General features: G+C 33.0%; 1 protein-coding gene across 2 annotated transcripts in view; it reads right to left on the bottom strand.

Moving 5' to 3' along the window:
* LOC106069556 (synaptojanin-1-like) overlaps positions 1-10,102 on the bottom strand; it is a 32,766-nt gene extending 22,664 nt beyond the window's left edge. For both annotated transcript variants that reach the window (XM_056044237.1, XM_056044238.1), the window contains exons 1-13: positions 9,851-10,102; positions 8,331-8,417; positions 7,682-7,824; positions 6,614-6,738; positions 6,206-6,269; positions 5,037-5,198; positions 4,825-4,908; positions 3,216-3,374; positions 2,437-2,688; positions 2,102-2,257; positions 1,784-1,940; positions 1,255-1,431; positions 478-580 (exon numbers count right to left, since the gene is read on the bottom strand). In XM_056044237.1, coding sequence (XP_055900212.1) covers positions 478-580; positions 1,255-1,431; positions 1,784-1,940; positions 2,102-2,257; positions 2,437-2,688; positions 3,216-3,374; positions 4,825-4,908; positions 5,037-5,198; positions 6,206-6,269; positions 6,614-6,738; positions 7,682-7,824; positions 8,331-8,417; positions 9,851-9,983 — 1,802 coding nt within the window. In that variant the 5' untranslated portion in view covers positions 9,984-10,102. The remainder of the gene's footprint in view (positions 1-477; positions 581-1,254; positions 1,432-1,783; positions 1,941-2,101; positions 2,258-2,436; positions 2,689-3,215; positions 3,375-4,824; positions 4,909-5,036; positions 5,199-6,205; positions 6,270-6,613; positions 6,739-7,681; positions 7,825-8,330; positions 8,418-9,850) is intronic.
* Positions 10,103-18,781: the final 8,679 nt, after the last annotated feature.

The raw sequence follows: 18,781 nt of genomic DNA, 5'->3' as shown, positions 1-18,781 counted from the left end.
TGCCAGTGCACAGAAGTAATATGATCTGATAATGAAGGCCAATGAAAATATAAGGAATAAGGGCGGAAAATAAAGCAGAAAATGAAGTCTGAAAAGATATGTAACGCAGTTCCAATTTGGATGAAAATTAACCCGATAACAATACTATAAATAGATTCCATCTATCTCTTGTCAATGAGCAATAAACACATTCTGCGCAAACGCAGAAACGCTAATTTTGAATTTATTTCCGCTGCAATGGTGCCAAATTTTTTTTTCCCCGATTGGCAAAATTCCAGGAGATATTTTAAAATTCCAGATTTCCAGGACTTTTTGATTTTTTTCTGAAATTCCAGGACATCCTGGAATTTCAGGAGGCCGCAGAAACCCAGTAAATATACAGCTTTGAATTAATGATTTAAAAAGATGACCTAAATGTACAACTTCAAATTAATTATTTAAAAAGATGATCTAAATATTTTAAAAAGAATTACTCACCTGGCACTCATTATGTTGCTAGCATTTAAGTCCACTATTTCTTCAAAACCAACAGCAAAAATATCAACTGGTCTATCATAATCTACATGATCTACCAAAACATCTGTAATTTAAAAAAACAACATTCATGAAGCTCTCTAGAGCAGAGCAGTTGAAATTTAGTAAACTAGTAATTTCAAAACCTTGAAATTCTATATGAGATAGTAAAAGGCTGGTAATATTTTTTTTTTTAAATTACAACGAAACTATAAAATTGAGTCATTATTTTTGTATCATTTTTTTTAAGACAGAAAGAAAAGCCCTGTAGAAGATGAACAGCTTTGTCTACATCAGATTTGGTTTGTGTATTCATGTGAAACACTGCACTTTATCATCCTTAATCTTCAGAATTGAAGACAAAGCCAAGTATTATTATATAGTCAAATTTCTTATTTTTCTATCTCAAAGTACAAAAATAATTACTTAACAAAAAAATATAAGTATATAAAAAATTTTGAGTAAAAAATACAAATTGACACTAACAAAAATATAACACTAGATTATCAACAATAAAGAATCACTTGAAAATATTAATTTGGTATACTAACTAGTAGCTTCAAACCCTTGATTACCTAGAAAATTTGATAGGAAATAGTAAAAAGCTGATAAAAGTTTTCTTTTTTTATTACATAGTTTTTTATTTTAATGCGTTTACATTTAGTAAATAATTAGATTTAAATATTAAAATGTTGTCAACTAGTACAGAAACACTTTAAAACATTAAGAACAAATACCAACTTGGATGTGATTTATGAGCATCTAGTAGCCAGTCAGCTAATGACTGGTGCTTGTAGGCTATACTGCGATAATGTTTCCCTCCGTTGACATTGTAGGTACCAACACAAACACGATATGTCTCAGTCCTGGAGTATTTTTTGTACTGTCTGGTCATGGAGAGCAGGATTCTCTCTGAGACTGAAATTGAAACATGGAGTATTAGTACAAAAAAGGATTTTTTTTTTATATCCTCAATAAATTAACTTAATTATTGAATTTTCATAAAGCTTTTCACTTAAATGCTGACCCATTTCAAACCAAAAATAAGCACTTCCCTTTAGCAAAAGGCTTACAATGCTTGACTTGATGATGAGAGTTCAATAAGCATGCAGTCCCAATTTTGCGAGTTGATAACTGTTAGTAGTGAAACTTCAGGCACATGGGACAAAAACTTTTATTAACTTAAGTCTAATGCTAAGAAAGTTAAACAAGGATCACATAGATTCCTGGAAATCGTTTTTTTAATCCCTTTTTAAAAATATGCACATACCATGCAAGTAACGAGATCCCAGTAATGCTCTAGCCCTGTCAGCTAATGTTCCATGCAAAGAACTCCCCATCAGAAGAATGTCAATAGCTTCTTGTTTGCTGCCATCAAGAAAGTTATTCTGTATGGTGCGACTAGCTGTACGAGATGCATCAGAATACTGGGAAAAAAAATAAAAAGAGGTCTGAATATTTTTATACTTATTTTCTAAAAAACAAAAGTTTTAAAAACATTTGACTCGGAAAAGCTAAATATGACAATTAAAAGTATGGACAAAACAAGAAAATCCCAATAAAAACATAAACAGAAAACCATTCTTACTTTAGACCGTCCACCACCCAGTGCTCCAGTTCCTGTGTAGATTCGACTGATATGATCCCCATTGTGAACCCAAATCTGTTTGTAGACCTCTTCAAACCGACCCACCATCTGAGGCTTGGCAGAGAGCCCTAGGGCTTCCAGTTGTTTGATTAGCATCTGTAACAACAAAACAATTTAGAAAATATGTACAACAATTAAAACTTTAAATTCCTAATGCTCACGCTTGATTCTAACTCCTTGAAGCTTTTGGTATATATGTTTCAAGGTAAATGCTAGCTTCAAGTAAAGTTGACAATCAAGTACTGAGTATAGAATGAAGATGAGTATAAGGGCACCTCCATTCCTATCATTGTTTGTGTAGCATTTGTTCTGTCCAAACAATCTAAGCAGTTGGTCCTAATTGTACCAGTCTGGTGATGGGACACTTCTTTGCCGTTGGTACAGAAGAACTCAAACTGATGCAGGTGTTTGATAATTCGAGATTTGAGCTTCTCTAAATTTTTCAGGTTGGAGCCTTTCACTTCAGAGTGGTAGTCGAAATGGTAGTAGGGGATGTCTTGACTGTGCGCGGATGCGGAGTGATGATTCTATGGTGAAAAAAAAAAAAGGTTATTGGCATATATAAAAAAATAAATATAAGGCTAAATTATATTTTAAAAATAATGAAATTAATATAAAAGTTCAATTTTTAAAAAAAATATTAGCTTTATTACATAAATGCACTGCATTAACTTTCAAGAATTATTAGAAATGTGATGGCTAATTTTTATTTTCAAGGTTTTAGAAACTCTTTTTACAACATGCTAGCTGCAATAGAGTGATAAAGTGAATGGTGGCTTTAACCTAACCAAAAAAAATCAGTGTTTTGCATCTAAAAATATTTTATCAATGAGAAATCAATTAGTAAACTGATATTGCATATCATGTTTTTCTTTATTAAATCTTTAAATGGAATTTTGTTTCAAACATTAGGAAAAGAAGTTTTTGGTCAATTTTCTCAGAATCGCCCCCACCTGAAAATTCCTTTTTATTTTTCCTAAACTTTTCACTATTAGCCATGGGATTGGTTTTAAAACTATGAAAGAACAAAATATTAAAGAACAATTGCAACTACCATAAAAGCCTGACTCAGCATTTTCTCTCCTTCTTTGTTGCCCAATAGGTTGATGAGGACTTGATCCCCATACTGTAGCTTGATGGTGCGTAAATGTCTGTCAAAGGCTGGAGCTGCCATTTCATAACCCCTGGACATGTGAACTTTGTGAGAGCCAACCTAGAACAAAACTTGAACTTTTAACTAACAGCAACCTAACCAAGACATGGGATAGGTGAAGTTAATGCTTAATTCTGCAAGGATATGGTAAGGTAAGCATTTGACTTGAATTCTAAAAAAACAAGGTTACAAAGACAGTTTGTGAGGAAACAAAACTCAAAATTGGCCCCCTAGGCAGGTAAAAGCAGGTTTCAATATTTTCATAAAGAATATCAGAATGAAATTCTATCAAAGGCAAAGAGGAATGGAGAAAGGAGGATAGCAGATCTTGTGTGGTGCCCCATTGGTCCAGTAGACCAAGGGATAGGTGACGTTAAATATGAACCTGGCTTAAGTGATGTTATATAATCATTATCTACTTGATCTAATTGTTTTGTAAAGGGCCAATCTCTCATTCAAAGCATCAAAAAAAAAAAAAAATTCCATTTCTCTTTCAGTGTAATTGGGTCTGCAGTGCAGGTGATATGAAACACTATTCATTAATTGTTGTTTTAAATTAAGTTCTACTTATTTGCATATTACATATATTTTTCATCTTTAAAAAAAAAAGTAACCATTTTTTTTTATATGTAGTAAATAGTATGACAGAACTTACTCAACTTATAATACAAAAAATCTAAAACCATTTGCATAAGTGTGTTAGAAATATAGGCAAATAGTTATCTCCCATACTAATGAGCCTCTAGTGTTTGTTACTATTAATAGTGAATAGCAGTAAAAATGGTGAATTTTTATGAAAAAACTGCTTGCATAATTGATTTAAAAAATTATTTTTTTTTCGCTTTCAGTAAAGAAAAAAGTAGCTGTTGAATCAGAACTTTGAATAGCGTCTATTCCCCTTTCGGGGGCCACTATAGATCAAACAATAAATAAGTTTTGACTTTTTAGAGGTAAGTTTACAGTAACACTTCCTGGGTGGTACATCAAGTAAATCAATTCAATAATAAATCTTTTTTTGCTTCTATTGTTTTGAAAACATAATACTTTAGAAATACAAAAAAAAAGTCTGAACTAAATGTACACAAAATATTAAACTTGTAGTTTTAAAAAAGATTATTGAAAACATTTTTAAAGTGGTTAATAAAAAAGCTGTCAATCTGACTAAAAAAGGTGCAGGTAGGGAGTGCTAAAATTAATTTTCATGGCTACACAAATAAATTTCAATGATAGAATGGTTCTATAGTTCTGGACCAAAACAATGGTATCAAAAAAAGATAATTATTTTGTGTCTGTTAGTGTTTACTAGGTTCTCCCCTCTTGTGTGCAAGATAATTTTGTTAAGAATTTTTTGGTTAGATTTGTCCTAGCTATAAATAACAATATCTAAGTTAAACAGGAAAACAAATGTCCAGCCAAAGAACAATTTCATAGGCAATAAAGAAAGTAAATCAAATGAAAAAAATTAACAGCGTCATAAAAATTTTTGGAACTCAGTAATGTGTAACATTACCTGTATACCAGGTTGTTCCCAGAATAAAGGTATTGAGCCCCTCGTCTGGACAAATGATGCAATCTCTTCATCTAAAAATATCACCTGTAGTAATAATTGAAAATAAAAAAAATAATTAAAAAGTAACTGAATTAGTTTTTTTTCTCTAATCTAGTATGTATATATAATGCTGCATAACAATGATTTTTATTCAATGTATTCATTTTTAGCACCTGTTCAGTTTCCACAAAGTTGGCAACATTGCCATCATCATTGGTGCCTCTCACATTGAACCTAGTGCCAGCTCTTTCACAACTGAGCCTTGAGATAAGGCAGGCTTTGGCCTGGCGGTGTCCAGCATAAATGGTGCGTATCTCAACACCTCCACACATGGTCTATGTATAAAAGAATGGTTGCATTTTATCAAGATATATCATTACTTTGCACTCTAGACTTACTCCTGCCCATTTTTTTTTTAAAGTTAACATTTAAAAACCAATTTTTTAATTTTACACAAATATTTCTAATAATTTCGAAAAATGGTTAATTAAAAAATTTAAATAACTACTAATTGGACCCAGAATAATACTTGGTCATTGGTTTGTAAATAGTACAACTAAACCGATGTAAGCATATTAAATTCTTCATGTTTAACTTGAAATAATCTTGAACAGACTTCTTATTAAACAAAACTGAATATAACTTTTATTTATAAATATACACAGATTCAACTTAAAAATAAGTATGTAGAAACACAAATCGAATGATAATTTAAATAAGTTATAACTCACTAAAAATACACACCACTGCTGTCCACATATCTCTCATTTTTCTCTCTTCCATTTTCATACCAGCATTTTCTTAACCTAAATTATGACAGACCACCTCGCGGTTTAAATCTTCAGCCAACACAACAAAAACATTCGCTCTACTTTCCTCATGGTTGCATCAGAAACACGCATATACACTCCATAAGAATGCTCAAATACATTTTTTATGTTTTTAATAATGGTCCTTTGAGAATATGAATGTAATGGTAGACTACAAAATTGGGATAAAAGAAAATGTTAGAATGCTTAATTTTGTCAACACTGATCAAAATTATTAAGATCATCAAAATTATTGTTTTTAGGGTGTAACATTTTTTTTCAAAAAACCTAATTATAATAATAAGTGGATAGACATCTTTAAGATTTCATTTTTTAAAATTTGTTATATAAACTAAAGAAAAAAAAAAGATTTTCAGGCAAATGAATTTGTTCATGTCATTTCTATTTTTCACCAAAATTTTTTTTTTCTAATAAATCAATTGAGACAAATTTATTAGTTTACAAATCATAGAAAAAAAAAAAGTATGATAATCTAATCCTCTTGTCTCTCGCCCTCATATTGTAACAAGTACCTTGATGAGCCACTTGGAGCAGTCAATCCCATAATGTTGAAAGTGTACATGAAGCATACGGTTCCTAAAGAATTCAAGAAAATACTCAAGTGGTGATTTTAGACTTTTACAAGGAAGAATGAAGACTCAATTTTTTAAAATGTTACATGTCTAATGTAATAAAATTTCTCGGTGACAGAAACTAAAGGGATGGGTGATGGAAATATAATAACATAAGTCATATTCTAAAACATTTCCTCAAATCATCAATTGTATGGTATGCAAATATGGAAAATATATTTAATAGTTTATTTCTATGATTTAGAAGACAACATAAAGTTAGGAGCTATACATAAAATACAACAAATGCTTAATGTAAATAAATGCAGATATCAATGTGTAAAATAACCTAAAGCATCATGTTCTCACCAGAAAAATCTGTTGTCAGTGTCATGTTCCTGAAGTTTGCGCTGAGCACAAAGACTCAAATCCCACGGAACACCAGTTGCACACCAAGTGAAATAGAATGTGCCAGAACTCAACAATTTCCGAATCTGAAAACAAGGATTGTAAAAAAAAAAATATATTTTGTTACACAGACAAATATTATCTAAATCTAACCAATTAAATCCACATTTTAACATTCTAAAGGAATGCTACAGTAAAATGCTGGGTATCAGATACCATGAAAAGTAAAAGTCAACACTCTGGCTGGCAAAAAGGAGGAACTCCTTCATACTGTGAAGAGATGAAAGCTGAGCTGGTTTTGTCATATTGTAAGACGGGACTCACTTTCAAAAGTCATCCTTCAAGGTACAGTGGAGGGAACACAAAAGAAAATGTTGCCCAAAGAAAAGCTGGTCGGACAATTTAAAAGAATGAACAGTGGCTGACCAGGAAAAATGGAGAGATTTGGTTAAGCAAACTTTCACAGCACCCCTAGGACAAAAGTGATGGGACATGATGATGAAAGTATTCTAAAACTGACACACTAATCTAAAGGATCTAAATGACTTGTTTGAAGTGAATAGTTACACAGATAAAAGACTAGATTACAAAAGTGTACACTTTAAAAAATAAAAGAAAAGAATGTCTGAAAATTCTGAAGCTTGCTTTAAAAGGCTCTCTGGATTGAAGTTTACAGGAATTAAGGACAGGCTCAGGATGAAAATAAAGAGCATAGCTGGAACTAGTTGGAACTTTTCAGGCATCTATACAGCATTGTGAAAACATGGACAGAGACAAGAGACAAAATTAATAAATAAAATAGTTGGATTATTTTTGAGCCCACGATAAGAAAACAAGTTTAACATAATCTCTACATTATTTTTATTATTAAATCAATAATTTATGGAAATAACACTTCTTTCTTAAATTTATTTTATTCAAAAAGCTACATTTGAGCCAACTACAAAATGAAATGAGGTAAAAAGTTAATAACTGACACACATACTAATAAATGTAAATCTGAAAAAATGCATAGATCTAGTTAAATACCTCTCCAATTCTATCTTCATCTGAAGGGTCATTTCGTAAAGAGATGAAGGATACACCAGTGATTCTAAACACTTCTGATTCTCCTATCTTTCCCACAGACAAACAACTGTTGACCATCACAAGATATTGAATTTTATCGTTTCCTGAAATATAAGGACGAAAAAAATTTACTCAATACTTAAATGTTAAGGAAAAAGGCTATCTAAACATTTTATTTATCAGACTAAATCAATCTCAATAATATTACAGACCCATGTGTCTTGCTAGCTTGGTGAAGGGTAGGATTTTTATTGTTTCTTTTTAAAGTTCAAAGAGTGAAAAAAAAGTAACTACATTAAAAAATAATTCTATTCAACAGTTATTTAAAAAAAAAAAGCTATACATACACTTTATTGATTAGCTTTCAAAATAAAAAAGATTACAGAGTATTACAGATTCATGAGTTTGTTGCTTCGAGCTATTGTGGGTGGAAAGTAAAATTTGTACTCTTTTTAAGTTCAAAGAAAGAAAAACAATGAAATGGAGATCTAGGACTAAGCAGCCAAGAAAACAACATCCTTAGCTTGAATTTCATGAAGACTGATCAAAAGCAGTTAAGATCTAGTGAGTCTACAAGTTCTATATAATATCTCTATTAAGACTGACATACCTGCTGTCATACACAAGACTCCTAAGCATCCATAAGCATCAATAATCTTAGTGTACTGTTTGCGCAAAGGTTCAACTTCATCAGTGGCTAAATGAAAACAATAATATTTTAAAACAGATAAACATGTATACATCTTAATATTTTTTTTTAGAAACCTAACAGGTCTAACTCCTTTTCATGTGATGTGAACTTTGAACTGCTGTCAGATATTCAGCCCTGTCTGCTTCCATACACCGACATTCTGAACGTTGTTAGGACTAGAACTCTGTAAATTAGAGTTTAGATTTCAATAGATATCTATGTCTATCGATTTAAAATGAAAAAAAGGAGTGTTCAAAGTTCTAGCAGTCCCTGTGCAAATGATGCCATGGCATTGGTTAGATCTATATTTGCGTTCACTTTCAGTATTGTTGAGGGCATGATGTAGGCACCAGGTATAAAACAAAACCTATCATATAATCCTGTTGTTTTTTCCCTGATATTTGAAGAATTAGCTATAGATCTAATTTATTAAATTTTAAATATAAATGTTTCTAAACATCTGTGGTTTGCACACTTGACTGTCATTCGGACTTATCGATGGTCCCAGTTCAAACCATGCCCACTCTCATCCCCCGTCGTCTTGCAAGAGCTTTGGACAAGGAAGTAAATTATTTTCAACTCTGAAGGAACACCAAAAGCATGTACACAATTTTTTTTTACACTCAATGAAGTCCCTATTGCCATTGCATCTGCCTATGTCCTATGTATAGTCTACTAGACTTAGTATTATTAAACAACATGATCAGACAGCATTTTTTTAAATAACTGGCGGCATAAGCAATGGCATTTTGAGGAAATATTCTTTAGATCTCGCAGGCTCTATTATATTTATATTCAATAATACATATATATATTATAGAATAGATTACAAATCTTGGGTTCTAATGATGATACAAATTATTGTATCCCTACTCTAAATCAAATCAACTCTAATGATTCTAAATCTAATCTAATCATAATCTAGATTATTCTAGATCTAGATAAGTTAATAACTTAAAATTTGAAATGTCTTAAGTAAGAAGATATATCATATATCTATTAGATCTAGATATAGATCTAATGACTAATCTAGATTAAATTTAAAGTTTAAAGTTTGCTTTCAGTGACTTCAGTCACTATCATCATCATCATGATCATCATTGTACTACTCACTGCTACTAGTACTAGTTACTTACTAGTAGTAGAGTCCTAGAATAGAGCTTGCTTATAGTTATACTTATATTATTATAGATCTAGTAATAAATAGGCCTACTAGACTACTAGTTTTAAGTTTAGTTATACTATATAGTACAGTTATACTAACTTATTATAGTTATAGTTATAGACTCTCACTCTACTCTAGTCTACATTCATTCATGCCATTCATCTAACATTAACATCTACTCATCTAGTAGCTTGAGACATCTAGATATGAAGATCCTAATTCTTAAACTCTGCATTTTTATAGAAGTTCACTTATAAGTTAAACGGGAACTTACTCAGCATTACCACAGCTCCTGATTCAAACATCAGAGAATCTTCTGTCGATTTGCTGTCCATAATAACACTGTAAGGTGTCTCTCGGTCCGGTGGAATCTTATGAAAAACTCTGTATCCTTTTCCCATAGCCATTTCAAATAATTAGTTCACCTAGATCTAATATATAGCGTCTAGAGATCTAGTTCTAGCCCACAACAGTGACTGTACATCGAAATAATAAACAAGCTATCCTATTGTACTTGCATCCCCAATTCCCGGAAACGTAGTCACCAGTCTACGTAAGGTAGATAACTAGATGTAATAAAGTGGTCCAAATTATTGAAGTACAATGTCTAATATAGAGAAAGTTCTTATTTTAACTAGAAAAAAATAGATCTTGATCTATGTTTGTTAAACTGTAAAATTATGCAAATAAAATGCACGCCCACAGTCACCCCCCAACATAAATTTAGCAGCAGGAATTCAAAATGTTAATTTTGTAATGATTGATTCTATAAATTTTCAATTATGTAAATAATGTCATTATGAAGTGACGACTGCCTGGCCTGATCTCTAGATCTAGAATCTAAATCTAGCTTTTTGGAGATTTATATCGTAAAAGTAACTTTGAATTAAATGACATAGACTGTAATAATAGGCATAAAATGTATTTAGCGAAGCTATTTGATTTTTTGTGTTTTTTTTTTTTTTGACAAACGAATAAAAATGATTTTAACAGGGAAAAAAAAAAGGGGGGGGGGTTGTTGTACTGGAACGGGAGTGCAGAGCTCAGTAAATTATTATTAGGAATGTGCTAGCTTCCCCTGACACTTTGTATGATCCTTTACATTGAAAAATACATGCATTATATTTAAAATTATATGAAAGTAAATGTGTGCTTGGAGCTTAAATCAATAAAATAAAAATAAAAATATAGGCCTATATTTGTAGGATTACTTATATATAAGCAAAAATAGCTATAACTAGATCTATACATTTTTGTCATCGGTAGGCCTATTACATAGCATTGATTTCACACAATCAGGAAGTGTGCTAATCATATCTCTTGAGACCATATTTCTTCTTAAACAATATTACTTGTTTTTTTTTTTAAAGCGACTCTCTTAAGTGTTTTTTTTTTAGCTGCCTGTCCGTCGGGCACGTTTAGATCTAAAAAAAAAACAACAAAGTGTTCCAAAGTCTGCTTTCGCTATCGTCATCATTCTACTCAACATAGGCTAATAGCAACAGATACGTTCATAGTCTCAGAAAGCGTACGTAGGCTATACTTTTTTTTTTCCAGTTTAGTCCACATAATGCAAATATGTCACATAAAAAGTAATCTAGTTAAGTTCCCATTTCAGACCTTGTGGTCTATAGGGTAGATGATATAAAGGTCATCAGATTCTGTGGCCTACGGTTAACGAGGGTGTCATGTGGCCAGCACAACGACCAACCGCCTTTACTTTCCCCAACTAATGTGAGGTATCCATTAGAGCTGGGTGGACTCAGAGACGCCCAAGGATCCCGAAATTAAAAATTCCAGTCTTCACCAGGATTCGAACCCGCACCCCCTAACCCTAACCCTAACCCTAACCCTTACCGCTCAGCCACAGTCACATAGCCATTAAACCATTTTTAAAACTAGATTTAAAAAAAAAAAGAATGCATTATTTTGAAATGTTCTATAAATGTGCTGTTTAAAATTTAATTTTACTACCATCTCGTACATGAAATCTATTATTTATGAAAAACAAATATGCATAGGCCTTCCAAAGCGTAGGCCATCTATGTTTAAAATCCACAATGTTTCCTTCTCTAAATTACAAATGATGATGATAATTTGTAGGTCTTGTAGATTCTTTGATCTATAGTGCATGATGAGATGGAAAAAAAAAGAACAAAGACTTAATCCGTGACACTGTGACACAGTAATGTGGCCTGTATAGTGCATTGTCTCTGGGTGTGATTCTTTGTATTTTTCACAGCAGGCTCTAGTGTAATAATCTTCTACAGTCGTTGTTTTAACTTTCGTGTTGCTTTGCCACTAATTAACCTTTGCCCTACTTATGAATGATCACATTTCTCGTAGCCTACATTCATAAACCAGACTTACAGGTGTAAAAACGTATTTTATCTATTAGATTATATGAGCCATAACAAAAAAAAAATCGCTTAAGTTTACGAGATTATGTGTGTAGGTGTGCGTGTGTGTGTGTGTGTGTTGAGGGGGATTACTTTAAATGCATGTGTGTAGGTGTTTATGTGTTGAGAGGTGACTACTTTAAATGCATGTGTGTAGGTGTTTGTGTGTTGAGTGGCGACTACTTTAAATGCATGTGGGTAGGTGTTTGTGTGTTGAGGGGGACAACTTTAAATGCATGTGTGTAGGTGTTTATGTGTTGAGAGGTGACTACTTTAAATGCATGTGTGTAGGTGTTTATGTGTTGAGAGGTGACTACTTTAAATGCATGTGTGTAGGTGTTTGTGTGTTGAGTGGCGACTACTTTAAATGCATGTGGGTAGGTGTTTGTGTGTTGAGTGGCGACTACTTTAAATGCATGTGGGTAGGTGTTTGTGTGTTGAGTGGCGACTACTTTAAATGCATGTGTGTAGGTGTTTGTGTGTTGAGTGGCGACTACTTTAAATGCATGTGTGTAGGTGTTTGTGTGTTGAGTGGCGACTACTTTAAATGCATGTATGTAGGTGTTTGTATGTTGAGTGGTGACTTCTTTAAATGCATGTGTGTAGGTGTTTGTGTGTTGAGTGGCGACTACTTTAAATGCATGTGTGTAGGTGTTTGTGTGTTGAGTGGCGACTACTTTAAATGCATGTGTGTAGGTGTTTGTGTGTTGAGTGGCGACTACTTTAAATGCATGTGTGTAGGTGTTTGTGTGTTGAGTGGCGACTACTTTAAATGCATGTGTGTAGGTGTTTGTGTGTTGAGTGGCGACTACTTTAAATGCATGTATGTAGGTGTTTGTATGTTGAGTGGTGACTTCTTTAAATGCATGTGTGTAGGTGTTTGTGTGTTGAGTGGCGACTACTTTAAATGCATGTGTGTAGGTGTTTGTGTGTTGAGTGGCGACTACTTTAAATGCATGTGTGTAGGTGTTTGTGTGTTGAGTGGCGACTACTTTAAATGCATGTGTGTAGGTGTTTGTGTGTTGAGTGGTGACTACTTTAAATGCATGTGTGTAGGTGTTTGTGTGTTGAGTGGCGACTACTTTAAATGCATGTGTGTAGGTGTTTGTGTGTTGAGTGGTGTCTACTTTAAATGCATGTGTGTAGGTGTTTGTGTGTTGAGTGGTGACTACTTGATTTTACAAATTACAAAAACAGGAGTGGAAATACACGTATTTTTATTTAGCATCAAGCAAAGTAGAACTAGAAGAAGCACCTCGACCAGCAGGACTTGAGGGCAATGAAGTCAATGACAGTAAAACGAAGTACATCACAATGACAACAGACAATCAAACAAAGGTAAAATATATATAAAATCAAAAACCACAAATTCGAAAATGTCCAAACTTTCAAATATCTGGGAAGTACAATTGATTTAAAAACAAAAGATCTAGCATCAGAAATAAAGGAAAGAATATCAGGAGGCAACAGAGCATTTTATAGCATCCACCATTTAGGCTACATAATTCTCTATGGCCTCCTTCAGTCGACTATGGATCATCTCATGGAAATGAAATAAATGCCTGGGCATTAGCTGTGGTCGGAACATAAGAGCAAAATAATTTCAATGAAAACCAAGATAGACACAAGCAACATTAGAACAGCAGCAATGTATGCAAGTGAGACCTGGACACTGACAAAGACAACCGAAAATCTACTAAATACTTGGGAACGAAAAATTCTTACGAAAATATATGGTGCTAATGTGTGCTAACCAAGATGAAACAGGGTGGAGGACACGCAATAACCATGAGATATATCAATTGTATGAAGACCCACCGATAGTGATAGAAATACAAAAAGAACAGACTACGTTGGGCAGATCAACTTGAAAGAATGCCAGAGAACAGAGGAGCGAAAATAGTATGCAACCAAAAACAGTTGGGGTGCCCACCACAAGTTCCCTTTCCCGGCTCCGCACACTTTCTAAATTGTAATGCCACATAGGCTACTAATGAAATAAAGTGATATAAAATTATTAATTCATTAATTGTCCATTTCATTTTCAGATATACACACCCTAAGTGTAATGAAAGACTTGTCCACGCAATTGATAATATTCTTACACTGAGGTTCTCAAACTGTTTCAGTTCTGAGAACCCTTTAAAAGCCATATAATACTAGCGGACCCCTGACGCAAACACGCAGCCTATTTTGTCCGGCTTAAGTATAATAGCCTTACCACAGGCATAAAGTGTCAACTTCTTTATCTGAAGTCAACATTATAAACAAATCATTCTTTGTAATCATATCATAACAACATTAGCCATTGAAAGCCAATAATACAGTACCACACGACAGCTACAGGACTAAAGTCTGATTAACAAAAGCAAACAATGATCTTTGGACATAAATACAGCTATAATGTTTCATGCTTTATAATTATTGTACCAATAGCCTCAATACACGTATGCAGTATAAGTTCCATTGCGCACATACATGGTGTTACAATGCTTTATTGAAGAACGTTTTGGTCTACAAATTAAATATTAAATTTTTGTAATTGGAGAAAGGTACAAGAAAAATGCGTCGCGTTCCTCAAGGTCTAGGCCTTTTATTATGCTTACTAGTCGACCGGCGCGTAGCATACGCCGCTATTTTGCAGGGCCAACCTTAGGCCACTGCAATCTATGCGACCGCAGTGGGCCCCGCACTATCACAGGACTCGCGCGAATTCCCGCAGCCTCCTGATTTACCAGGAGATCATTGAAATCTCCTGAAATTGCAAAATATGAAAAATTCCTGGAAAATCTCCGGAAATTATTAAAATCTTTTGAAAACTAAAAAAAAATCTTCTGAAATATATAAACAAAAAACTTGTCATTTTGAAGTGTAATTCAAAATGGAAAACGCCAATCCTACGCGCGATGAAAAAAAAAAATACAGCATTATGCAATACCCCAACTAGCTTGAAAAACCGAGAAACTGAAATTGAAAGAAAGACGTTGATTAGTTTTAAAAATAATTTTCTATCACGTGACATATCAATCATTATTGTTTTGCCGTTGTACAATCTTTTATCTACCGTTTAGCTACTAAAACTGTCTTATTTAGCATCGCCACTAATGCACTACAACTGTCCTATTTATTATTGAGGCAGAACTGTCATTTTTTTAGATTTTGGGGAACTGCAACTGTCTTTGATATTGTTTATTTTATCTATTTATTCCAAATCTCTCAAAGTGTTTTCCCCCCTTTTTATTATATTCTTCTTCTTACTAATCTTTTTTTTTATATTCAAATATATATGTTACTGCCTATAGAATAAAAATTAGAACTTGATAATACGACGTGTGGCAAAAGAAGACTAGTATGTTGAAGTTATCGCGGAAAATGGCTAATCCAGGTTCCTTTACTCTTGATGTATTGTGATATATTCAGTTATATGTATTCTCTCCCTTGCACCGAAAGGTTAATGTGAAGTGTATTTATGAAATTAAAAGTAAACAATCGCCACGTAACATTAAGATCTTATTCCCTTTCTTTATTTAAGGTCTACAAGGCTGTCTTGTATCTTGACATTACTGCAACAAAATATCGTAGAGTTAGAATATAACAATTAAAATAACATCACATTATTAAAATATAATACAAAGCGAATGCAAGGGGAACTGGGAATTACATAAATATATGAGACCAGGCAGCCATCCGTAGTGACCGGTGAATACTTGTTCTCACCCCTCTTGTTTTTTTTCGTGGGGTGACTATCCGCAGAAATAAGAGAGTAATCTTTCCTTTACTTCTTCTACTCGTCCAAACTCTCGAGCGTCGAAGATAATTTATATATATATATAGAATTATAGATGGTGATCGTTTTGAAATGCTTAGGCTCAAAAAATCTGCGGCACTTCGCCAGTGCTTTCGGCATTATGAGATGTAGATCTCACGGACGATTTGCAAGCGGAGTGTTTACACCCGTAACTTCCATAAGGTTCGTCCCTGGTCAAGCTTGACTGCCCACAGTACGCTGACTCGTGTCACTTGTGTCGACCGGTCACACACACACACACAAACACACACATAGCTACCCTTGCCACGTCGTCAGTTATTTTCTAAAAAAAAATATATTATAATATATTCTAAATTATAATATAATATATTATATTATATAGAGCTGGCGCTCCCAATAGTATTTTTAAAAATTGTTTTATTTTGATAGGTTAGTGCCAGGTTTTATACTTGCACTTCCGCTTGTTTATATATATATATATATATATATATATATATATATATATATATATATATATATATATATATATATATATATATATATATATAATGCTATATGGGTTTTGCGGTTCTTGAACTTTGTCTGTATGCCTGTATTATTTTTTATATAAATCTTTATTGCCGTATTCACTACAAAATGAACTTAAGCTAAAGGAGTATTGAGCCTTCTGCAGTCTGACAATAATAAAATGTCTGGCTTTAAATTAGCCAAAGTAATGAGAATGTCCATCTTATCTTATCTTATCTTATATAATACAGACGCTACTTCAAAAAAAGATGAATAGTCTTATTTCTCAAAACAAATTCTAAAACTGTATTTAAGAGCTTAACAAAACGAGCAAGGCAATTCCCTTTCGAAATCCAGCTATCAGCGAACCTCAGTGTATAATAAGAGTTGAACATGTTGCTCATCCTTTTTCTAACAAAATTGTAAAAGATGAACTTATTTTCGGCAGGGGTTTGTATTTTATATACAATTTTTATTAGATTTAACTAAAATTCTAACAAGATATTGCCTGTGTATCACACTCACATTGTGAATAGTAGCTAGATCTGGATTTTCTTTATTCTATATTACTTTTGAAGCATATATAGAGCCCAATCACTGATGGTCCCCCATAAGTCGCAATAAGCTACTAACAACACAATTCTGAAATAATATTTCATCACTTACCAAATAAAAAAAGTCTTTTTGTGTTGCATGTAATTTTTTAACAATTTTAGCAATTTCCTAGGGGGCAACTAAAACATATTCTGCTTTTGCCCTTTTTTTATTGTTTGAATAGTAGAAAGTTATTAAATTGTGAATGAATATTCTTAAATTAATTTGGGATATTGCTATATGTTCGTGAAGCCGTTTAAATACTCCTTATCTGGTATTTTCCTCACGACAGACTTTGTCAATGTTTTCATTGTTTAAAAAAATGGTTAATTTATTCTATTTTTAGTTTTAGATTTAGCGTTTTTTTTTTTAAATTAGTATTTATGTATTAATATATGAACATAAGTAGATGAAAAAAAACTATAATCTAAAAAGCGTATTACTGAGCTTATTTATCAAATCATAAACGTTTACGCAAGAACTAAAGATAATAGATACCCTGCGATTAAAGCAACGGAGTAAGAATTTAAACATAGAAAAAGGGGATTCCCGAACTCAATTTCTTAAATTGTTTTTGTTCTTCAAATAGAAGCAAGCTAACTATAATTTGTATTATTTACTTGACCAGCATTCATTTTGAAGAAATTTTCTGTTTTGTTTCTGTGCAACTTGAATTTCTTCTTTAATCTCTACATTCCCGTTTTAAGCTCAGCTCTCCCCAACCGCCTCCATTGTGCCCAGCGCCTCCTACCACCCTTTTGGCTCCCTGCGCCTCCTACCACCCCCCTCCCCCAATTTCATTAAATCGCCCACCGGGTGAACACTGGTCTACTGGAGGACCTCAGAGCAGTGTACACCAGGTTGGAAGAGGATACATACATTGCCAGTGACAGATCTTTGTGGAGACAGCTTGCCGCCTAATGCACCGAACGGCGCAGGAGGATCTAAGTAAGTAAGTCTAACCACTAAGATCAGAAATCTCCCCCCCCCCTCTCTCTGTCTTTCTCTCTCACTCTAATAATAATTAATGAAGAAAACTTATACTAATAACACCTAGATCTATGATTCACTTTATTTTGGTTCGATCCCATGCACAATTAGATTTTGAGGAAATTTTTTTTTCTGCTTTTCATCGTTGAATGAACTAGTAAAATCTAGACGTTTCTAGTCCTCAACCTGAGGTCGGAACTTTGACGGCAAATGGAAGTCGCCACTCTTATAATTTCATACGAATAGATTTTTTACTCACCAAACTTTTTAAAAAATGCCACAACTGGTTTTATGCTTTCTGTCTTTCCTTCCACCAGTCTGAATGTTGTACCTAGGTTACATCAAGTCACTCTGTCTGTCTGGGTGTATTCTTGTACACGTTATTTCTCCCACTTTTCATTCTTGGATCAAGTGGAAACTTTGCTGAATTATCCATTTCAATGATAACATAGGAATCAATCAGGAAATTTACCAATAAGTTGATCAGTTGTCGTGATTAATATTTTATTTTTAGAAAGATAAGGGCTTGAGTAGACAAATAGGTCGTTCGTTAATAATTTTAAACTAAAAAAGATAGCTATAAAACCTTCTTTTTGTATAGGTACTGGAATATCTCAGTGGTTACCATGTCAGCCCTCCATCTTTAGGCTCGAGACTTTGAGTTCGAATTAGTACCGAGCAACTTTACAAAAAAAAAAAAAAAAAGTTTTGAAAGGACAGCACAAAAACCTTCTGTCAAGTATCCCCCCTCCCTATCGGTCTAACAAAAGTGATTGGACGAAAACGCAATGAGCTAATATAAGCATGAAAAATTCGCCAAACAAAAACAATTATATGATTGATTCAAAATAATTGATGCTACTTCTCTCAATACAAGCTACGTTTTTTTTATAAGTTTTTAAAACTATTTTACTTGTTTTTATATCTGGAAATAGACTCGATCACA

This window comes from Biomphalaria glabrata, chromosome 10 (assembly GCF_947242115.1).
Source record: "Biomphalaria glabrata chromosome 10, xgBioGlab47.1, whole genome shotgun sequence".
Classification (NCBI taxonomy): Eukaryota; Metazoa; Mollusca; class Gastropoda; family Planorbidae; genus Biomphalaria; species Biomphalaria glabrata.
Note: the sequence above shows the minus strand (reverse complement) of the source record. Positions and strands in the feature narration are given on the sequence as shown.